Source organism: Carassius carassius, chromosome 8 (genome assembly GCF_963082965.1).
Source record: "Carassius carassius chromosome 8, fCarCar2.1, whole genome shotgun sequence".
Taxonomy (NCBI): domain Eukaryota; kingdom Metazoa; phylum Chordata; class Actinopteri; order Cypriniformes; family Cyprinidae; genus Carassius; species Carassius carassius.
This window is the reverse complement of record NC_081762.1, coordinates 12,820,964-12,845,762: the sequence shown is the minus strand read 5'-3', so window position 1 is coordinate 12,845,762 and position 24,799 is coordinate 12,820,964. Positions and strand designations below refer to the sequence as shown.

At 35.5% G+C, this 24,799-nt stretch overlaps 1 protein-coding gene across 3 annotated transcripts; it reads left to right on the top strand.

Moving 5' to 3' along the window:
* Positions 1-1,767: 1,767 nt before the first annotated feature.
* Positions 1,768-24,063, top strand: cap2 (cyclase associated actin cytoskeleton regulatory protein 2). Of its 3 annotated transcripts, none has more exons than XM_059556229.1 (13): positions 1,768-1,922; positions 5,792-5,922; positions 7,130-7,230; positions 11,358-11,435; positions 17,568-17,711; positions 18,273-18,358; positions 18,649-18,754; positions 21,524-21,704; positions 21,785-21,948; positions 22,522-22,645; positions 22,756-22,838; positions 23,282-23,425; positions 23,637-24,063. In XM_059556229.1, the coding sequence occupies exons 2-13, from the start codon at positions 5,802-5,804 to the stop codon at positions 23,718-23,720; spliced, it is 1,416 nt and encodes a 471-aa protein (XP_059412212.1). In that variant the 5' UTR covers positions 1,768-1,922; positions 5,792-5,801; the 3' UTR covers positions 23,721-24,063. The 3 variants fall into 3 exon arrangements, with proteins under 3 accessions (XP_059412212.1, XP_059412211.1, XP_059412213.1); XM_059556228.1 differs by having other exon boundaries at positions 1,774-1,933; XM_059556230.1 differs by lacking the exon at positions 5,792-5,922 and having other exon boundaries at positions 1,774-1,933.
* Positions 24,064-24,799: the final 736 nt, after the last annotated feature.

Sequence of the window (24,799 nt, the reverse complement as noted above, 5' to 3'; positions counted from 1 at the left end):
TTAAAAGAAAGAAGGCTGAATAAATGTGGTAATCAACATAACCCCACAAGTGCTGTCGATTGAGCTTAATTTGTACTGAACTGCAAATATTCCTTTAGAGATAGTTCTGTTTACTTCGTTTGTGAAATTTATTGTGTTTTGCGCCATTGCAAAACGATTCAAACCCTGCATGTTTAAACGAGAGAAGGGAGACATGTTGAATAAACATACAGTACATGATTAAGTGTTGATTTCAGATGGCTGTTAAATAATGAATGTGTTTGTGTAAGCACATCACCAGAATGACTAAATATAATTTAATATGACTAGTCAGGTGATGGTATGAGCAAATTTGTGTATCTGTGTTGTTTGTAAACCTCATAAGGATAGATAGATTGAGCAATGTTTGAGTCAAATCGCTGTGTCATGGATCTGAGATCCACCATGTTGACCTAGTTGTACCCAGTCTTCTAATGTTCAGGAGAAAGCACTTTGGATAATGACCATAAACCAGCCTTAAATTCTAATCCAGTCTGCCATCCCATGTAACTCAACCCTACATTTAAATATAAACCTCATGCATGCATCTGTACTTAAAACCAAACCAACCCAGCACCTGTATTCCTTTCAACACTGTTTCGCATATTGGAGCCCCGCGATGGCACAGTGAATTATTTAGGGCCTTTCTTATCAATAAGAAATGCCAAAGGGCCACCACATCTGTGCACTTGGTACTTCTCGAGGATGCTCTATTTCTGCCTGCTGTGTAACCTGATGCTAGCTCGCGTTTCAGTACCACTGTGACACAGCAGTGGGTGAAACTTTCCACCACACCATCACCAGGGATGCCTGTCTAACGTCGGCAATGATAGCACAGGACCACGGGAAGAAAACCCCAACGGGAACTGATGCAGAAAAAGGCACTGATACTGGCTGACAGGCAGGTTACTTCATAATCTGATGTAGTGTCAAAGGTGCAATGAAGCAGAATTGGAGTGTTGATAATTAGCTGCATAAAAGGTAATGGAAACTGAATAAACTAATAAACAAAAGAAACAAAATGATCATCAGTGCGGTTTATGCATGCATATTTATTTATTTGTACATTTTGTTCTATAGTATTAATAATTATTTACATTAATATTTTGATATGTAGTATTTGCATTTTTATATTCAATGATATTTTTGATATTTAATGTTTTCTATAAAATTTTATTTAATGACTCAGTGAAAACACTAAAATATTTACCTATCCTTGCACCTTGGAAACATCAAGCATAAACAATCACTATTAAAAACAAAAACAAACTATCAGAAAAGTTAATATTTTACCATCTGACTTAATATAATGATATTTAGGGTTTATGTTTTTTTCATACGCTTTTTATTTTTACATGACAAAGAAGTGGCTTGAATACTGACTTTTTGGCACACAAAAGTATTTTATTCATAATATTTATGCAAATAATATGTGTTTTGTAATTTGCGTCAAAATTTATTATTTAAAATAGCTCAAATAGTATGCCAAGTTTCTTTTTTTCCAGGAATTTTTTGACACTTGCAATAGCTTATCCTATTCACAAATAGATAGAAAAACACCTTCTGAAATGAATTTAGTGGCATTCAGTGTCATATTCATATTTACTCAATAGGTGGTTGCTATTCTTCCACTTTATATAATTGCCATTCAAGGTGGCACCATCAAGATTCAAGATGTCCTTAGAAAGCTTCTCAGTGTATCTGTCTCAGTGCTCTATCTAGGCATCTTCTGATGGTCTGATTCATCCTTCCCAAATACGGAAGTACCGGAAGCGGCTGCCCGTGGCTCAGTTGAGTGACAGCAGGAGAGCGCCGGGGACGCCAGGACCAGTCCTCCAGAGCCGAAGCACATCTCGCTTTTTCTAAAGAAAACGTGACAGTAAAACCCGGATCCCTTGGCGGAGGTAATATTTAGGTAAGAATGATTCTGTCTCTGTCATGTTATGTTATGTTTCCAGGTCGTTAGGGGGACGTTATGGGCGGGTGGGAGGTTCTCATTGAAACGTGCGCGTTTTTGTGTTTGGAGACACGCGCACTCGCTATGCTGGCAGGAATTTGGTTTGAGCTAGCACGATTTTTAGGTTGCAGCAGTGTTGTGTTGGTGTCAGAGGGCAGGGTGCCTTATCTTTTCACTAATTGCAGGATCTGTCAGTTGTCATATCAGCGCGTGCAGGCGTCTGCTGCCTGTGGGATAGAGATGACGAGACGGGCTAGTTACTTTAGCTCTGTAGTCTGTTATTAGACATGCGCTACATTTCAAGTGATGCTGTCTAGTGGCGATTCTTATAGGTTAATGTTATCATAAGACATAGCCTAATCCCTTTATTGGCTTGTATTTTGGCTAGATTTCAGAACAATTAATAGTATTCCTTTATTAAATATATTTCGTAATTTTGAATAGTATTTTATATATACATAATATGTGACCCTGGACCACAAATCCAGTAATAAGTAGCTTGGGTAGGCTTTATTTGTAGCAATAGCCAACAATACATTGCATGGGTCAAAATGATAGATTTTTCTTTTATGCCAAAAATCATTAGGATATGAAGATCATGTTCCATGAAGATATTAAGTAAATTTCCTACCGTGAATATATCAAAACTTCTTTTTTGATTAGTAATATGTATTGCAGAGAATTTCATTCGGACAACTTTAAAGGCGATTTTCTCAATATTTGGATTTTTTAGCACCCTCAGAGATTTTCAGTTAGTTGTATCTCAGCCAAAGATTACCCTATCCTAACAAACAATACATCAATGGAAACTTATTTATTCAGCTTTTCTTTGTTGTCCAGGGTCACAAATGTTGTCCCATCACTATATTTGCTAAATTTCAGAGATTTGTTTCAAGAAAGCATTTATGCAATTGTATTATTTATTACAAAATATAAATTATGTAAAAAATGTAAAACAAATTCTAAAATAAAAAAACAATTTAAATATATATAAAAATTTAATAGCACTACCAATGATTTTAATACTTGCTCTATATCAAATATGTATATAAGTTATTTTTCATACATACAGTAGATGAATTGGGTTCATGTTGTGAAGATTTTGTTTAAACTAGTATCAGAACCAGAATAAGATTTATTGCCATGTATGTTTACTTAAACCTACAAGGAGTTATGGATATTTATGCAAAACAAATAAATATAAATGTGTATGGACACAAAAGACAAGATTTGATCATGACAAAATATGCATGTACAAAACAATCTATATACAGATACAATTATGCAAGGGAATGTTAATAACAAAGGTGAAATTCAGTAGTAGTTTTCACCAGGATGTCGCAACTCCCACCTTTTTGGGAGATAGTCATTACATTTTGCCCCCCCTCTTTATAAAACATTCCTATACCCCTTGTTATTCAAACATGGTAAGTGATGTAAATGACGTAGATGCACAAACCATATTTCTTCAGAATATCCTTCAGACAGCTCATGAAAAGATTATCTATATTGTCCCTATATAATGTCTTGAGAAGTTAAGCTACAGATGACTATATTTAATTTTTTTTAATTCAATATGCAATCAGGGTGAAATTGAAAGGATGTCTGGCATTCAGGGCATATGCTTTGAAACGTTTATTAGCAAATGAGCTCAGACCCTCAGTCACTTTCTCTGCCCTGTTTCTGGGTAAAGCATTGCCCTGCATTTGGAGTCTTAGAATAGACATTCAGAAATAGATAAGAGTGCCTAGTAACTGCATCACTCCTGAAATATTAGTTCTGCATTTATCATGTTTAATAATGGCAGACTAACCACACATAGGCCACCAGGTTGAAACAATCGTAATTCATTTGTCAAAGGCCTACTAGATATTTAGAGTCATTCTTTATCCTAGAATGCCGAGCACTGAGCTCAAGTCATGTAGCCACTGGTTAGATGATCTCTACATAAGCTGGAGGTCTGGTGGCCTGTGTTTTTAGAAATGACTCTGTCTGTGTCACAAGCTCAGGCCTTATTCTTCCTCTCTGAAAAGCCCAGCTGAGGCCCAGGTCAGGCATTTGGCAGGGCCTAGAGAATTCTCTAGAGAGATAACAAGATGACGTGAGCGTTTCCACACTGGGTCACTATTAATTACTGCTGACGTGTGTCACCGAGAGAGTTGCTCTTTTAGAAGCTACATGTCAAATGCACAAATACGGTTCTTTTGTAGTCTATTCTGTCTTTAATGTCCAGGTGAATGAATCAGTGTGGTGTGCTGTTAGCTCCTAATTGCTATTGTGTGATGATTGATTGTGTGATGGTGGTCAGGTTAGAAGTTGATAATATTGCTTGCCAGATTGTGCTCATTTGCGTGTTTGATTTCTATGTTATATCAGACTTTTTTCCCACTCCACTGTTTTTTGTAACGGACATATAACTTCCAAGTTGGATCAGAATAATTGTGTAAAGAGAATCTACAATATATTACATTAACATTATTCACATTAGAGATTCTTATTTGCTCTATTTCACTTCTTGTAAACCCACCAATACATTCACAATGAATTCTTTAATAAATAATAGAAAATTGTATTGAGTATGTCAAGTTTGCTGTCTTAATAGGTAACAGAGATCACAAAGAAGGCACTGACAGAGTGACAGATGTGATTATTATTGTTCAGTGATATAAACCAGATTGGATGATTAAATTCCTCTAATAAGAATGATGATGATGACAAGCTGTTTATTAGACTTCAAATAGCAGCATGAGATTTCATTTCTGCCAAATTTGATTTCATCTATTTGATTTCATATGCAAATGTTAGCCAAAACTATTTGAAATAGTGAAACATTAATGCTTTTTTGACTTAAAGTGTATGTGTGTATATGTATACACACACATGATATGTATCTCTCTCTCTCTCTCTCTCTCTCTCTCTCTCTCTCTGTGTGTGTGTGTGTGTGTGTGTGTACACACATGCATTTTAAGTCCGTTAGATTTAATGAATCGTTTTTAATGAGCATTTTTAATGACTAAAGGTCAGAAATGAAGGTTGAATGAAGCAGGTCTAATGACTGATTTGATGTGTGTGTGTGCATATATGTATATATATATATGTATATATATTAATAGTGACTAAATGACTAATAATGACTTAAACATTTCAAATATAGAATAGAATTTGTATTTGCTGATCTGGTGCTCAGATGGAGGCTAAAACATGTCAAGAAAGCAGCAATATTTATGGTTTATGTTTTACTGCATTCTGGTTGAGTTCTTTTTAAAGGGTTTTATGGTTATATGGGGCTAATAAACATGTTATGTGATGAAATAGTTTGATAAACTGCTGAATTTGGACTGCCGACAGCGAAGTTTGTGACCTCCTCTTGACGCTGTCATAACTGAATTGACTGTTTAATTTTTCCATTCAGCAGATGAGTATTGAGGTGTGGTCACGTGGACGGCTGCCAGTCAACTCTCCACACCGTCATATACTCACAGTGTGTGTGCGCTAGATCTGCAGAAAGCCAATATTAGCTACTTTATCATTTATTATAATATATTAATATTATTGAAATAATATTTCTGATAGTGGATGTTATGATGGCAGTGACTGGCATCACTGGCAGACTCCAAGAAAGTCAATAAAACATTCCTCATAATTATTGTTGTCATGTTTCTCTGGGATACATGTGTCGTTTGACCGTTACAGTGACCAGACAGTGTTTTATTGAACAGACTGGTACTCAGGTCATGAAGACCCAACAAATCAAACAGCTTTCATAGGCCATACGGGGCAGTTAGCAAAGAACAAGAGTTTGCTCTGTTTCTCCAGGACCGTTGACATGGAAGCAATCGTTGAGCGTCTGGAGCAGGCAGTAATTCGTCTGGAGGCGGTGGCGGTCAAACTGCAGAACTGTCCTGGGGGTTTGGTCAACGGAGACATCAGCAGCATTATCAATGGAGGTATCATAAGTACAGCAGATCCTGAATTCTATAATATATTAATAGTTTTTATTTCTAAAGCATAAAATGCTGTCGTGGTCTGTTTTGATGAGTCCACAGGGCATTGTCTGTACAGATTATCTTAAGGAGAAGATTTTAGGGGATTTTTTTCTTCATGGGAAACATATTCTCATAGGAACAGAGTGGCATTAGCTTGGGCAAATTGCACATTGACAAAATCTGAAATATGTAATGGAATGGATGTCAGTGAATGGGTTTTCTGAACTCTCTCTTCTGCTTCCTCCAGTCTCAAGTTTGTGTTTGCAATTCAGTGATTTCACAGTGTCTTTTTTTAGTGATAGATTATATGTGACCCTGGACCACAAAAGCAGTCTTAAGTCGCTGGGGTATATTTGTAGCCATAGCCAAAAATCCATTGTATGGGTCAGAATAATAGATTTTTCTTTTATGCCAAAATTCACAAAAATCATGAGGATATTAAGAAAGATTATGTTCCATGAAGATATTTTGTAAATTTCCTACCATAAATAAATCAAAACATAATTTTTTAAGAGTAATATGCATTGCTAAGAATTTAACAGACAACTTTAAAGGCGATTTTCTCAATATTTTGATTTATTTGCACCCTCAGATTCCCATAAATGTATACATCAATGGAAAGCTTATTTATTCAGCTTTCAGATGATGTATAAATATCAATTTCGAAAAATTGACCCTCATGGTCCAAGTTCACATATTTAGTTTGACCATTTTTCTCTCTCCAAATTGTTCTACTTGAGTTATTGGTTCTGTAATAAGTGATTTAAATAGTGGAATTATTCCTAATAATAACAATAACATTAATACTAATCATAATAACAATAATAATTGTAATATTAATTCTTATTTTCAGCAATACGATTTGTGTTATTTTATTTTGTCAAATATCTTAAAAACGACAAATAAATGACACAACATATGCTGGAGTCTGTCAATTGGATCTGTATGTCAAGTATTATCTGCTTGTCTTAAAAAAAAAAAGATTATTGGTTGAACTTTATATTACATCGTCTTGTCAAAAATCTCAAAATCCCCATCAATGAATGACATTTCAAAGCATATTCCATTGGATGTATTGCTTGTTCGGTTTATTTTGTCGAATATATGTTGTTTATTAGATTCCGTTGAATAAATTCTGTTTTGTTGATATCTCTTTTTTTATTTTAAGGTGAAACCGAAAGCATGGAGGCATTCGACAATTTGCTGAGTGGTTCAGTGTCTGAATATTTGAGGACCAGCACAGCTATTGGTGGAGATGTGGCTAAGCATGTAAGTGCAAACATTTGTGAATCTCACTGTCAATGCAGATTTCACAGAGAGACAGGGATTCTGACAGAAAATGAGCAGAGGTAGATAATATAAGAGTGAAGTCATTCTCCTAAGAGCTCTTAGTTAATAGAACCAAATGACTGCAGAGACTCGTAGACGTCCAGCCGTCAGCCCAACAGTACAGCTGCTCAGGAGCTCACAGCTGTTGCTTTCCAGGTTCACATAACTCTGCTATATTTGACAATTGGCTTTGTGCTCTTCTGTTTGCCTGCAGCCTTGTTAAATCCATTCACACCATGAAAAATTGAAAATATTTTATTATAATCTGAACGAAGGTGTTTGAAAAATGGAAAAAGTGCAGGAAGAACAGCTTTTGTTTGTCTAAAGCGTATTTACAGAGGCAACCCAGCTTGGTTAAACTGCTTCTTATTTTTGCTGCTGTATTAATGTCTTGTTGGACTGGAAAATTACTGTTTGGCTATGTTATTTTATTAAGCCTAAAGCCTAAGAAAAAAAAGTCTTACAGTAACAAAAAATGTTTATGAAATACAGTATTGTTTAGAAGTTTAGGTTGGTTATATTTATTTGTTGATTAAGGGTGTTGACCAAAAATACAGTAAAAATAAAATTGTGAAATAATATTACAATTTAAAGTAACCATTTAATAGTGTAATATTTTCTTTAAAATGATGTTTATTCCTGTGATTCATTCTAATATGCTGCTTTGGAGCTCAAGAAACGTGTCTTTTCTTATTGTCAATGTTGAATTTTTTTTCCTGCTCAATATTAATGTGGAAACTGTAATACTTTTTTAAACCGCATTTATAAATAATCTTTTGTACCATTATACGTCTTTATTGTCACTTTTCATTAATTTAATGCATCCCTGTAAAATAAAAGTATCCATTTTCTTTTTCACGGTAATAGTTTCTTTCAAATACCGCAACATTTGAACTGTAGTGTATCTTAAAGGTCACTCCTTTTAAGTACAAAAAACTGCAATCAAGTCAAAGATTTGAATATGAACTAAAACAATTCTCATCAGTCTCTAGACCACGCTATTGGCAATTGACAATAAGTTTATAATAATATATACATTAAATAAAATGTTCTGGTCATTATCTTCATCAGAGTTAAAGGGATAGTTCACCCAATAATCAAAATGATGTCATTAATAACTCACCCTCATGTCGTTCCAAACCAGTAAGACCTCTTTTTATCTTCGGAACACAGTTTAAGATATTTTATATTTAGTCCGAGAGCTCTCAGTCCCTCCATTGAAACTGTGTGTACAGTATACTGTCCATGTCCAGAAAGGTAAGAAAAACATCATCAAAGTAATCCATGTGACATCAGAGGGTCAGTTAAAATATTTTGAAGCATCGAAAATACATTTTGGTCCAAAAATAGCAAAAACTACGACTTTATTCAGCATTGTCTTCTCTTTCATGTCTGTTGTGAGAGAGTTCAAAACAAAGCAGTTTGTGATATCTGGTTCGTGAACGAATCATTCGATGTAACCAGATCTTCTTGAACCAGTTCACCAAATTTATAAATAATAAATTTATTTGTTTTTCTTACCTTTCTGGACATGGACAGTATACTGTACAAACAGTTTCAATGGAGGGACTGAGAGCTCTCGGACTAAATCTAAAATATCTTAAACTGTGTTCCAAAGATGAACGGAGGTCTTAGCGATTTGGAACGACATGAGGGTAAGTTATTAATTACATAATTTTGATTGTTGGGTGAACTAACCCTTTAATGTGCATTTGCTCCATAAGAGCCCTTACCATCAGTCATTTGTCAGCAAGTGTTTCTGTCCCATCTGTCCTAACACAAGGTACTTTTCAAGTTAACGGCCTGCAAACAATAACTGAAATGTTGGGGCTTCTTTCTGACTGACAGTACATAACGGTCTGTATTGCTTCCATTTCATGTCCAGTCGCTAGCAATTGGTAACTAAAGAGCTGCTTGAGAAATGAGGCGCTGGACAATGTACTTAGTGTACACAGAGGCACAGTGGCTCATTCTAGTGATGGAATGTAATATTATGAGAAGAGGGAGAGAGCACGGGTGAAAAGAGCAGAAACAAAGTGGGAGAGGGATGTATGTGTCCTTTTTGTTAACACTGGAATCCTCCTCAAGCTCAACTCCGAGAGGAAACATTTCTCTTTTGGTCTAATAAGAGATGAGAAATGGCTCTTTGACAGTGTGTGAATGTGTGTGAGTGTGTGTGCGGGATCTTTTGCTCAGTGAAAAAGAGTCTGTCTGCACTAAATGTTTGTGGGAACTTACCATGTTCTGTAGGTCTGTGTGGATGTGGTCTTTTGGGGGTTTTCAAACATTTTAATGCCAACAACGATCAGATATGATGATCCTCTAAGGGACGCTCTTCCTAAAATATAAAAGCAGCTGTATATTTTCACGTATACAAACCCATTTATAGTGTGTAAAATAGTAAGTTTAGTGTAAATACAAAAACAAATGATTGGCTTTTGTTTTTTAATGTTTTAAATATAATATGTAAAGTATTATATTTTCTATATCTGTTGAAATAATATTATGCAATACAATATTTATTTAAATAATATGCAGTATAAAAAAAGTCAGGGGTCAGTAAGATTTGTTTTCAATGTTCCAAGATTCCAAGAAATGTCAAATAAATGGTTACCACAAAAATATTATATGATAATAATAAGAAATGTGTCTTGAGCACCATATCAGCATATTAGAATGATTTCTGAAGGATCATGTGACACTGAAGACTGGAGTAATGATGCTGAAAATTCAGCTTTACATCACAGGAATAAATTACATTTTAAAATATATTCAAGTAGAATTAAATTGTAATAATATTTCACTATATTACTGTTATTTATTTTTGGTCAAATAAATGTAGCGAGCATAAGAGACTTCTGTCAAATCATTTCTTTCAAAAACATCTTTCAAACCCCAAACCTTGACAGATGTACGCAATACTACATAATATAATACTTAATAAATAAATATAATTTTCCCACCAATATTAGAATCGTAGAGGAACATCTTCAGTTTAATTTATACCTTTCTATTGAAATCTGCAAACAAAAACCCAGAACTGTAGAAATGTAAAACCATAATAAACTACATGTTTGCACTGTTATTGTTTCGATGTAGTTAAGATTGGCATAAAACTTCTTAGAAGAGTTCTAGAAAGAGATTGCATACAATATTCCCTTTGTCCACTGCCACACACTGCTGGTCTGAACCTCAGCCTGATTGCCATGATTTCACGTCCGGGAGTCATGCAGAGGTGACCTTTTGAACCTAAAAGTGTGGGAATTACTGATGATAAATCCCGTGAAGTGTCTTTACCTCGAAAGGCAACATTTACCAATCTTAAGTTTCTCATCAGTGCTTAAAGAGATGGGCTGGGAGAGGGTTTTATCTCCTATAGTCAGCTCCTTTTAAGGTAAAACAGACCTCTGGGTTTCCTCATGTTCTGCAAGAGCAAGTCTTTCCCTAAATGTAGGATTTGCCTCAATTTGTGTGAATGTGTGTGTGCAGCAGAGGGTTCAGTTCTATCCAGTTAGGTTTTGATTCATTTAGGCGTTTCTCCCCAAGGTTATTTTTTTATATAACAGAACTTTATTTTTGCTGCTAGCTTATGGATGTTGTTTTATCATTGTCCTAGAACCAGACTTTAAATCTTAAAATCCATCATAAAAATATTTTCACATTCTAAATAATATGATTAACAATATGGTTAATTTGAAAACAAAGATTGACTTTAATTGAATGTTAAAATGTTTTTGTGAACATTATATTAAAGAAAGCAAAAAAAGGTCAATATCAGTTGTGAACAGAATATGTTTTATATATTTATTATTTACATAAACTTATTGTGAGCTTTTTAATTCAAAGGTTTGCTTTCTAAAATTATGCAAAACATGCAAAATCTATTTAATTGTGCATATATATAAAATTCTAGGTAAAAATTAGCCTTAGCAAGACAAAACCATTTTATTACAAAAATATTCATAGTGTTAGTTCCACCACAAAATGCTATTAAGTATAATACTATTACAAATATAAAATAAATAACGTTGTTGTTGCTTGATTTTTGTATCTTTTTTATCCAACAGGCAGAGATGGTGAGCAATGCCCTTCAGGTCCAGCGTGCTTTCCTCAAAATGACCATGACACATAAGGAACCAGCAAAGGTATAACCTAACCAATATATCTGTATATGATTTCATACATTTAAACTAGATGTAAACTTACCACATGTAACATTTCACAGTTTTATGTTGATGAAGTAATCCAGGGGTGTTCAGTCCTGATCTTTGTAGAGTTTAGCTCCAACCTCAATTAAACAGACCTGAACCAGCTAATCAAGGTCTTCCTAGGCATACAAGAAACGTCCAGGGGGGTGTGTTGAGGCAAGGTAGAGCTGAACTCTGCTGGACTGTGGCCCTCGAGGACCGAACACCCCTGAAGTAACCACTTGCATTGAAGCACTGTTAGCCCATCTCACACTACAGAGTTTGTCATATTTAAAGCACCATAATAACAATGTTTAGCTTGACTGAAAGTGCCTGCTGGGAGAGTCTCTTCAGCAAGTGACCCATATGACTCTTGAGTCTGTGCAGCCTCAACAGATGTCTACCTGAAATTTAAAGTTGCGATGAAACGAATGTCTGATCAGATCTATTCTTCTGTATTGTGACATAATACAGTCATGGCATTTTGATTAAGAAGTCAACAAAAAAAAAGTGTCACAATGAGATCAGTGTATTTAGAAAATAGTTGCATTTTCATTTCATGTCGACTGGAAAGATCACCAAAGTGAGATTTCTGTCATTATTTACTCACCCTCGTGTTTCAGATTTAAATGTTATTTTTCTTATTAGGAAAATGAAAACAAGTCTTATTTTCCCAGGTAGAGATTTTCCAATCAGATGGAATACTGATCTAAACTTCATTTTTTAAATAACTTGTTTCTTTACTGAGTAAATAATGACAGAATTTTTATTTATGGTGAACTGTCACTATCAATTAATAATTCACCCCAAAAATTACATTTGCTGTACATTTACTCACCCTCAGGCCATCCAAGATGTATATAAGTTTGTTTCTTCATCAGAAAAGATTTGGAGAAATTTAGTATTACATCACAATACTGGATCCACTGCAGTGAATGGGTGCCGTCAGAATAAGAGTCCAAACAACTGATAGAACGGCACAGTAATCCACATGACTCTAGTTCATTAATAAATGTCTTGTGACAAAAAAGTGTTTGAAAAAAATCAATTAATTTAAATATTTTGTCACTTCTGACTAAATACAAAAGTCTACAATCCATAATAATGCTTCCTCCAAAGAAAAAGTCAGTCCTCTGTTGTCCGCTATCATCAATATCCACTGACATATTTAAAACTGTTTTGAAGTGTTGCAGTTGTTAACAACTTCTGAATCAGACCATTTTTTTCACTGGAGAAAGCAGTATTATGGAAAGAGGACTCTTATTTTAGCCAGAAGCAATGGTTTAAAGTTAAAGCATCTTAATGATTTTGTTTATTACAAACCAAGAGATTTTCACTGCACAAGGTTATTGTGATGTTTTTATCAGCTGTTTATAATCTCATTCTGATGGCACCCATTCACTGTAGAGGATCCACTGGTGGGCAATTAATGTACTGCAAAAAAAATTCTAAATCTGTTCCGAAGAAGAAACAAACTCATCTACATCTTGAATGTCCTGAGGGTGAGTAAATTTACAAAATATTTAAATTTTGGGGTGAACTGCTTCTCTAAGGGTGATATTAATTCAGTGATTTTCAACTTAAAAGCTCTGTTGTGCTTTAATGCCGACCTCTTACTCTCCTCCATTCTGTTCTGAGCAATGTGGTCAGCCATGCGACTACGGTTTTTGTTCACATAGGGATTACCTCTCCCGTTTTAAAAAATGCCAATGCGACACATTCCCAAAACATTCACACAGTAGCCAGGGGGAAGTGCAGGGGGCCAGTGTGATGTCATGTCATCGGACTTTGGTTCACGTTGCCCAAACAGGAAGAAGATCTCAGGTCAAAGGCTATTGGAAGAAAGTAGGATGTAGAATCGAACACTAGATAATAAACACACAAGTCGTAGGGAAAGATCTGTAACAGGACTGTTTTTGAAATTTAGTGTTTTCTTCAGTTTTTTTTTTTTTTTTAAATGCATTTAGATTTTAAAAGTGATTCCTGTTTAATTTGAACACCAATTCAATATTTACTGCACTCAATGGGATTTACACAACTGAGGGCCAAATCTCTGATCTGTATGTAAACCAATGGCCATCGGCAGAAAATCCCATGAGATAAGATGTTTGTCTTGCACCGTTTGCGTAACAGACAGAAATTATACGTTAAATCTTGCAACTTGTTATGGAGAATTTTACTATTCCTTTTCTAAGCAGACCTAATGCTTATTAAAAGGATCCTATCCTAAAAAGTCCTATATTGCATTGAGGAATAAAAACCTAGCAGTGACAATCTCGAATTGTAGTGGTTATATCTAACAATGAAATAAAAACAAATAGCCACAACTGCAACGGTCAAATGCATTGGTGAGCACAGGAGGGTATTTCTGCAAATGGATTCCCACAAATCTGAATGGAAAATCACTCAACCTGAATTAGATATGCTAAGAAAAGACTGGTGACTATCTCTGTAGTACTCTACTGTGCATGCATTTGCACCAGCTCACCCTCACAATAATTCTCAAATACGTTTTTATTTCTTCTGTTCATGCATATATAAATATATCCTACAAACATTCTCTCATTCGCACACACTATGTTTAGCCATTGTTCCTCTCCATCAGTAGTGTGAAGTGCGTGTAGCTCCCAGGAGGGATGCTGGACCGTTGCCCTAAATTTCTGGCTTCTCTCTCTCTCTGTATGTGTATGTGGGACTGTGCTTGCATTCTGTGGCTTTTTATGGGCATGTTCTATATTTGAGCCGGTGTGTCTGTGGCCCGGGTCACGTGATGGGCCTGTCGCTCGGTGAGGAGTGTTTGTGTGGCCTGTAGACCACAGCTGTTTCTCTCTCATTCCTCTCATAAAAGATTTGTTCACAGTCAAAATGCATCGCACCGTGACTGACCAAGATGTCTGTTCAGAGGATATTTATCCATATCTTAAATTCTGGTCATTTTAAGTGAATTGTAACTTCCATAGTTCATAAAGTAAATATGTGTCAGATTATTTATCCAGAATTGTATTTTATTTATTTAATTTAATTTAAATTAAAGTGTTTTATGTAGTTTAAATATATTTAGATATCTTTTTTTCTATTAGAGTTATGCAGCTAATATGCATCCTGTTATATTTCTGGAATTATTTTATTTTATTGCATTAAATTGAATTTGATATTTAAATACATTCAAATATATTTGGTAAAATCCTTTAATACATTTATTTAAAGTAAATTAAATCTATACACACACACACACACACACACACACATATATATATATATATATATATATATATACATACATACACACACATATGTATATATATATATATATATATATATATATATATATATGCATACATACACACACACACACACACACACACATATATATATATATATATATATACACACAAACACACATACACACACACACACACACACACGTATAATGCATTTCAATGTGTAGCAGTGCTTTCTTGCTGTTTAATTCATAATCGGTTGTGAAAGCTCTTAGCTCTGGCTCCATTCATAGCTCAGAGATAGGCAGGCTATTTCTGTCCTTCTCCGTGGCTAAGCATGATGGGAATGTAAGTTCAGAAGGATGCTGGAAAGGTACTTGCACTTCGGACAGCAATTTAACAAGGGCTGTAATGTTCGAGTATGGATGAAAGAGGAGCCTTTGTTCACAAAAATGAAAATCATGTGCATGTTGTTATGGGAGGAATTTATGTAAATACGGTTTTGCTCTGTCTCTTTCTCTCTCCCTCGCTCTTTATCGCTTTGTGCCACACTCACACATACACAAACTCAAGCCACAACAACAGTTTGACCTTGTTGACACCAAAAACCAATGATGAGTCACATTCAGCCACAAAACGTGTAAATATAACTGAATAAATACACTGTGTGCCAACAAATACGGTCTAAATACACCCTGTCTGTCTTGTTTGTTTATCTCTCACTTATTTGATGAGGTTGAAATCAGGTCAACTGTGATTTCAGCCTGAGCTGATGAGTCTGACTGAAAACAAGAAGCTGTATTTTTAGTCCAGAGAAGTCAGTTGTCCTCATTCTCAGTCCAGTTCTTGTGAATTGGACTGAAATGGTGGACATGGCAACTGCTTGAACACAAGCATAAATATAAAAACGGTCATTTAACAAAGGAAACAGTGTGTTCCCTCTCCCCCTTGTGCAGAGGTAAACTGTAAACATCAGTACAGGACAGGGCCTTACAAGGCGAGGGGGATCTCCCCATAACGGACTGGAATGCTGAGTGGGAGGGAAATGAAGCTCGCTGGATGTTTCATTGGAAAAAATAGTCCCACTATTAAAAGTCTTCTTGCGTGCCTCAGGATCTGTGTTTTTCTCTGTGCATGCAGAAAAGGCCCAATGAAATCAAAATCTGAGTTACTGTGTAGTGGCTGGTTCTCGGTTTGTTAAATTTTAAGATACTCTGTATGCTAATAGATGTACACAGTCTTTAGGTACGGTCAAATTGACCCTCGTTAGGCAAATTTTGTGTGCGAAATCTAGTCATTTCAGTAGGAAACTACACGATTGGGAATTTCACCAGCTTTCCCTACACGGGTTTCGCAGTGAGTTGGCCATGCAGCAAACGATAATCAGAAAGGTGTTTGATTTGTCACTTCTTTCGCTTTAGACTAGAGGGACATTTCACAGTGTTACATTGCTACTCTATTGTGCCTATGCAATTTGCCAAAATATTGCTAATGTGAATTTTGTAAATCCTGTCAATTTTTATGATTCAGGTTGGCCTATACAGATTTTAAAACCGGATGCTGTCTACAATGAAAAATGTTCCTATTCCAAAACCCCATACAGCTGACTAGCATGTACTACTTTTACTGTTTCTGCAATGTTATGGAAGAAATGCTAGCATGTTATTCCACAACTCTTCTATATGTGGTCTTCAGGGTCTTTAATAGAAGAAGTTGAAACTCTACAGTTATATAAAGAACACAATGTCCTTTTGTTAATCTTTGAAATGTATTATGAAAGCTGGGCTCAGAGTTAATTGAATTATTAGACTAATTTGATTTAATTATAAAAGGGATGGATATTTTCTGAGTGGAGGTTTTCTCACAGTTGACGTAGTTTAAAATGAAATTACTAAAATGGCAAATTACTGTATTTGATTATTTTTTTAGAGCCTGCAAGACAATTATCAATATTAGTATTGCTCATAAATCTTCAGAAGATCTAACCATAATTAATGCTCAGATGACCCAGCCATACTCACCCTCCTTACTGGGAAGGAATCATATAATGTATATCATCAATCTGTTGCTTACTTCATCCAGTGGTGTACAGACAATCATCTTCTCAATGTTACTAAGACAGGAGCTAATTTTAGACCCATGGCACAAATTCTCTATTCTGCACTGTCCTATATCCATCAATGGACAGCCAGTAGAAATTGTTGACAACCTTAGGTACCTGGGCATTATCTTGGACACTAAACTAAGTTTTGACCATCTTGTCACAGACATTCATAGATGCTGCCAACAAAGACTTCTGGTCATCCATAAACTGAAAATTCTTTTCAGTGAAACCAAATCACTGCAGTGTCACTGAATCCATTATTCTGTACTTTGTTACTTGCTATTTCACGATGCTCTCTTGCACCAACAAAAGTAAGCTTTTTAGAATCCTTAATACCTCCTCAAAAATAATTGGTCTTTTCTACTCCTAAATTGTTAGCTCTTATTGATCCTGCCATCATAGAGCAAATAACATAATACAAAACTCTAGTCATCCCCTTAACTCATGTTTCATCCTTCTCCCTTCAGGCTATGTATACCTGGTGAAGGATCTGTGCAGCAATGTTTGTGTTGGTGCAAATGTGTGTATATTTGCATTGGTGGAAAATATGTTTGTATTATGTGTACTGCAGTTTTTTGTCTGTGAAAACAAATTTCCTCTTCTGAGGACAATAAAGAATGAATCTGAATAAAGAGTGAATCTGAAGTAAAAAAAAAAAAAGTTTTATGAACTTAGTCTGTTTTATGCAAAACTCAGACTGTTTGATGTTCCACAAATGAATCTTAACTTTTGATTGATGGCTTTCCTGCTTTCATTCCCAATCAGACAGCGATGGCTGACCTCCTCCGACCCCTCTCTGACCTGATCCAGGAGGTCCAGAATTTCCGGGAGAAGAACCGCGGCAGCAGCCTGTTCAACCACCTGTCTGCCGTGAGCGAGAGCATCCCCGCTCTGGGCTGGGTGGCTGTGGTGAGCACTTCTCTCTGTCTCACACTGTGGTGCAGTCTAGTCACCATCTTCTTTATATGAATACTTGCTTTAGCCCATGCATCGTATGCATTTGAGCCCCTTACTGTTAAGACTGCACATTCAGAAACAGTGGTGGCTTAATGCTAGTGAAGAAAAACCACCCAAACAAGTTCAAACAATATCACGTCCATCCATCAGGCAAATTTTCTTTGGTTGTGACAACCGGATGACCTCACACAAACCATGTGAGTAATCGGTGAGAAGACCACCAAACGGATGTTTGAAATTTGTATTTATTTTCTATGATGTAAACTCTTCTGATGTCTTCATGCTGTGGATGGCTGTATCTAATCACTGCAATGAGAATTTGGACTAAGACAGATCTGGACTCTGTCATCTTCTGCTTTAAACTACCGCTGATGTTTACAACAAAGGTCCAAGGCCTCAGTTTTAGTGCGTTCCTTGAAATTGATCCTTTTTTCTATGCTTATTATTTATTTTTATGAGTACATAAGCTTCTTTGACCATCCTTTGACCCTTTGTTGTCTTGCTCTGTCACAGTACCAGAAACCAGGGCCTTATGTGAAGGAGATGAATGATGCTGCAATGTTCTACACAAACAGAGTCCTGAAAGATTACAAAGACACGTTAGTGCATAAGTTGTTGTTTTTTAGTTCATATCAGATCAGTTTATGTTAATGTGAAATTACCCTTACGTGGTATTGTGATAATGATTACCATAGTCATGTATAATGGTATTTATCTGCTACTTTATTACCAGTTTGGCACTTTTTGTTAATGTTACTGTACCTACACACAGTAAATTTCCCTCACTGCAATGTTGTACATGAACATTTAGGAAAATATGATTTATTTGTTCACTTAAACAATGCCATCGAAGGTTTTTTTTTTGTGTGTGTGTCTCTGTTGACCTCAGTGACCCCCGTCATGTTGAGTGGGTTCGTTCCTATCTGAGCATCTGGAATGAACTTCAGACCTACATTAAAGAGCACCACTCCACTGGAATCATCTGGAACAAGACTGTAAGTGAGACTCTCAATTGGAAACTGACTTTACTTTGAAGGCTGACCTCAACTTTTATTTGTATTCAGAAAGTATGATATGAATATTCTTGAATATTCAGATTGTACAATTAGAACAGCTGATGTTGGTGATCAAAAATCTACAGTAATATGGAAATATGTCATTTTCAAAGATAAATATTTCCAATGCTAGATATCATGTTTCTGTTTCAAATGAGGAAAAACTGCAATACAGAAAAGCATATTTTCCATTTTTAGTCATACAGAGGCTGGTTGAATGCAGATTCATTTCAGATGATCAACAGATATACTGTGTACATCTATCTAGATATCTAGTACAGTTATATTTATGCATGCCTGCCTTTGAAATTCATCTCTTCCAGTGTATTGGTAGCATACCACTTATATCCATACCGAAGTTAGAGAATTTTTTATTTATCAGTATCAGTTGATATTGCATATTTAATTGTTCATGCTAATTTCCCCTGTAATTTTATATTAAGATAATTTGTATTAATATTTAGGTAATTTTTATAGATTTTCTGTCATATAGCACTCGCTTAAACACAAATAATTGAATAACACTGTTAAATGTAATCTTTAGCAAATATTGTACATTATAATGTTGTGATGACTGAATTAAAAACAATTATTTTGAGTTTAATTTATAAGTTTATTCTATGAATTGAATCTATTTACACTATTGTTCAAAAGTTTGGAAAGAAATTAAGACATTTGTTCAGCTAGGATCAATAGTGAGAGTAAAGATGTTTCAAATAAATGCTGTGATTTTGAACTTCATATTCATCAAAGAAGAATTTATAAGGATTTTCCACAAAAATATTAAGCAGCACAGCTGTTTTCTACATTGATCAGCTTTGCCATTACAGGAATAATTTTCATGTTAAAATATATTAAAATAGAAAACTGTTATTTTGACAATCATATTTCACAATATTACGGTTTCTTTTACTGGCTTTAACTTGACCAACAATGTCAGGTTACAAAGAGTTTAGAAAGGTTTTTTTTTTACTATCATAAAACAACTTCATACTACTAATATGACTTTGAAAGAATACACAGTTATCCCTTTTAGTAGTCCTGGGACTTTTGGAGATGTTAAATCTTGTCTGTCACGGGCTGAAATAGTGTGTGTGTGTGTGTGTGTGTGTGTGTGTGTGTGTGTGTGTGTGTGTGTGTGTGTGTGTCAAAAAGAAACCTGAGAGCTCTGAGTGACTGTGTGTCAGCTGTCCCTCCTGCCGTGAGGGATCTGAGTGTATGTGGAGGACTGTATGGTGTAGACAGGTGGTCATCTGGGTCTTTTTGCATGGAGGGTTTACCATAGAAATGCCCCAAACAAAAGCCTAGTGTGTCTCTGGCTTACACACCTGCTCTCACACACACACTCCTCGTAATTCAACCTCGCTTCTCATGTATTCCTCTCCTTTGAATTCATTTACTTCTGTATATCCTCACACATCAGACACAATCAAACTCCCGCATCACTATGTATTTTTCTGCCGTGCTTCTCCACTTCCTCTAACAGCTTAAGTAGCTTTGCCTTTCACCTCTTCATGAAGCAGTGACCTTTAGGGGTCAGAGGTTGGGTTGCCCAACTGTGTAACCTATGCCGAACATCAGCACACGTATCGGGATTAGAAGTGTGTGTGTTTGTACAAGACAGGAAAAGATGAGTGTGCAACAGTTGTTTAAGCCAGTTTAAGTGTTGAAGGGGGAGCCATGTGCAACTGTCAATGGCAGCTGTGCTGACAATGTAAAACAGGCGTAAGTGTGCCGTCAGGGTCACACAATAGGCAACTGTGCCACACGGATCTGTTCTTTTACTTGAAATGTTGTTAAACAAGATTATCCCAGTTGTGCCAGAAACACATGGACTGATATGAACTTCTTTCAAAAGAGTATTGCATTGACCATAAAGCAATATACTTTCCCAAAGAGACATTTGGTAACACTTTACAGTAAGGTTAACTAACATGAACAAACAATGAATAATACATTTATTACACTTTTGATTTGTTCTTGTTAATGTTATTTGTTCATGTTAATGTTGGTTAATAGAAATACAGTCGTTCATTGTTTGTTCATGTTAGTTCACAGGGCATTAACCTAATGTTAACAAACACAACTTGTGATTTTAATAATGGATTTGTAAATGCTGAAATACACTAGCTAGATTAATAAATGCTGTAGATGTATTGCTCATTCTTAGTTCATCTTAACTAATGAACCTTTCACTGTATATTTTGATTTGTATATATACATTTTTTTTTTGAATTTAATATTAAGTTATAAATGTAGAATTTGTCTGGATAAAGGTTTGAACACACCTATTCATTATTGCTCAGTTTTCCATTTTTCTTATAATTGTAATATTCATCTATATAAAATCATATTTTATAATATATAATAAACACACACACACACACACACATATATGCTCTACAAACAAATATTTTAATAAATTGTATAGATTATAAATATGAAATTTAAATATACCTGTTTTTTTTTTTTTACGGAGTTCACCTTGGTTTTTGAACTTTTAATCAGCAACACTACGACCCAATCCATTGCCTCTTACGCCCCCCACTGGATAGATGCCCATTGCTGTGAATTCATCAACATCACGGTTACAGTGTTTTTAACCATTTTATAAAGGTGTTGTTTGAGGCTGTGGATTCACAGCGTTACTGTTTTAGTTTTGTTTTTGATGTTTTTCTTCTCAGGGACTAACTCTGATGTTCTCCACAGGGTCCTGTAGCCACTCCCTCACTGTTCAGTGCTTCTTGTGATGGTCCTTGCCCTCCTCCTCCTCCTCCACCACCAGGTCCTCCTCCGATGTTCATGGATGACAGCCCCAAACCCGACGACACATCAGCCCAGCACTCAGCTCTGTTTGCACAGCTCAACCAGGGAGAGGCCATCACTAAAGGTGGGCAGGAGAAAACCGTCACGCAACAAAATACTATTCCACCTTCAAAACTGACATCAGGTGATGTGCTCTGCCTTCAGGTTTGAAGCATGTGTCTGATGAGCAGAAAACCCATAAGAACCCCAACCTGCGCTCTCAGGAAGGGAGGACACACCAGGGATCTCCTGCCAAGAGTCAGAACCCCAGCTCGTCTGCCAAAAAACATTCCCCCGTGCTGGAGCTGGAAGGAAAGAAGTGGAGGGTGGTAGGTGCCCACGCCAATGTGTCCAACGTTAATTCATTCTACTCGTAATCGTTCTGCTACATTTGCCTAAATTAAAAAAAAAGAAAAAACACACGTATCCCACAATTCAAGGAACTTGATATTTTTTAAGTCGGTGTCATTATCTTGACATTATCAATGTCATCATCATCTAGGAAATAAAAATGTATATTTTTTTTTCAGTTCACTTGTAAAATACGAATTAATACTAATAATAATTCTTTGCATAGTGGTTATTGTTGTTGTATTTTATAGTTGCTATTTTTATTATTCATTTTTTTTATTAATATTATACCATCAGAGCCTAAATGTTTTATATAAAATAATCATTCTCAGTTGCATAGCATTCTTTACAACAAAAAAAGTGGAAGAGATTTATTAAGGCAGGGTTCACCTAAAAAGATTCATCATCTCTCATAAAGTGGGTTGGATGAATGTAGAGATGTCTTAAAACGATAACACTCGTCACACACTTGTAAACTGAGCTACCCTGCACTTGATTTACCATGCCTATGCATGTGTTTAGTGGATCTATTGTATGGATTTGTCCTGTAGGAGCACCAGGAGAAGTCTCATGACCTGGTGATAGAGGAGACCGAGCTCAGACAGGTGGTTTATGTCTTTAGCTGTAGCAACTCCACACTCCAGATCAAAGGCAAAGTCAACTCCATCATAGTGGGTAAGAGGAGCTCCTCAGAACAGCAGCTGCTCTTATTCAGTAACGTTATCTCCTCCTCTATCGCAGCTCCACGCACCACGCCTGGCTAATGTCTGTCTCTCTCCTCACAGATAACTGTAAGAAGCTCGGACTGGTGTTTGACAGTGTGGTGGGCATCGCTGAGATCATCAACTCCAGAGACATTCAGCTTCAGGTTAGATGGAAATGTTTGTGCATAAGTTGCAGGCTGAAGTGTTTTGATCTGTGAGTGATCTGTACTCGGGCTTGTTATTGTGAAAGAGAATGTGTTGGCATAATGTATGTGCATGAATTATGGTTATAACTGCCAGAATATCATAATCAACACCACTACGAATGTTAAAATATTACACAGTCATACATCAAACCTCAGTTTTGTAGCTGCTACATGTCTTTATAGCAGGAATTACTAATAAATTACTACATGATATTGTCAAATTCATAAACCACATATAGTGCTGTTCAGAAGTTTTGGATCAAGGAGGAACTCGTGGCTCAAAGATACTAATCCTTTCAAGCTAATTGGAGTTTTTGGACTACAGACCGAGCAGCTTTGTTTTTCACACTTATGGATTTTGTTGCCTGTGAACAACACATAACTTGTTTTTGGCCTTTCAGGTAATGGGAAAAGTTCCTACTATTTCCATTAACAAGACTGAGGGGTGCCATGTCTACCTGAGCAAGGATTCACTTGACTGTGAGATTGTCAGTGCCAAGAGCTCTGAGATGAACGTCCTCGTTCCTGAGGGAGAAGATGATTATGTATGTTTATTTACAATAGAAATATCTAACAATAGAGCTAGCATTTTTACAGATAACTTTGATACATTACTGTCATGTATCAAATTAACAATGTTCTGTTTCAGAGATTTGACCTATTTTACATTCAAATATGAGGGAAAATCAGCCTTAAAGGTTAAAGCATTGATTGTTCATACATTATTTGACTAATATCTTCTTGTGTATTCAACAGAGGGAGTTTCCAATCCCAGAGCAGTTTAAAACGCTGTGGGACGGCTCCAGCCTGGTGACAGAACCCACAAAGATTGCTGGTTGATTCCTTTTCCAGCTTGTCATCGCTTTCCTCCCACCCAGAATTCTTCATGCACTTTCACTGTATCACTCCGTTAGCAGAGACGGAAGAATTCATACATTGTGGTTGTGAGAGGTGTAGATTTAGGCTCCAAAATTCTAATTTTGTTCCATTTTCACAAACCAATTAGGAAACATTTCAACAAATTGAGATGGAGATGTCTCGACTTAACTAACCGGCAATAAAAATACATAATATACATGTATTAATTATTATACATTAAAAGTAATAACACATGATGGCACCATTATGTGTGAATATGGGATGTTTTTAGTCTGCAGCTTAAAGTACTAAGATAAAATAATGAATCAGTAAGAAATAAAATGTTTACTTATTCCTATGACTATATATATTTGACTTAAAATTAATGAATTTATTAAAGTATGGATTTTTATTGTTTTTGTCTTTGACATAACCAAGTACTTTGTGTTGATTTCATAAATTCTCATGTTAAATACATTTTGGTTCTGTGTAGCAATATAAAAAAATATAAAAAATTTTTTTTTTTTAATATTATGACTATACTTAGCTGTAACTTGTTTTTATGGAGAAACTCGTTATTTATGTTTTGTGCAGTCACATTTTATATTTCCAACAGATTACAAATCCCAGTTTCAGTTTATAATATTGTCTCCAACAAAAAACACACACACAAAAAATTTTATTTGGCAAGGTAATCAGACTTTGGACCCAGATTATGTGCAATCATGAGCAGAGGACAAAAATCTATGGATATTTTACAATCAAATCTTTTCATTCTACGAGTCTGATAAATGGTCTTTGTTCTGAGAATAAATAAGTGCTTTTGAGTTTTTTTTTTTTTTTTAATTTTATATAAGATTTTATGTTATTTTATTATAGTTCAAATATTACTCAATTTTGTCACTCTGTATTTCATTTATAATCTCAGACAGGTAGTTACATGTTTGTATTTACCTGCACAATGACATTCAACACCATCAGGATAGTAATGACATGTGCTGTGCATAATAAAATTAAGTAAACATGGCGACTAAATATCAAACTTCATGTCCAAAATAGTT

Bases quoted from the DNA above. Each gene is read 5' to 3' on its own strand.
- cap2 (XM_059556229.1), top strand. From the start codon at position 5,802: ATGGAAGCAATCGTTGAGCGTCTGGAGCAGGCAGTAATTCGTCTGGAG. The intron at 18,755-21,523 runs GTAAGTGAGACT...TGTTCTCCACAG, and splicing joins GAATCATCTGGAACAAGACT to GGTCCTGTAGCCACTCCCTC. The intron at 22,646-22,755 runs GTAAGAGGAGCT...CTCTCCTCACAG, and splicing joins AGTCAACTCCATCATAGTGG to ATAACTGTAAGAAGCTCGGA.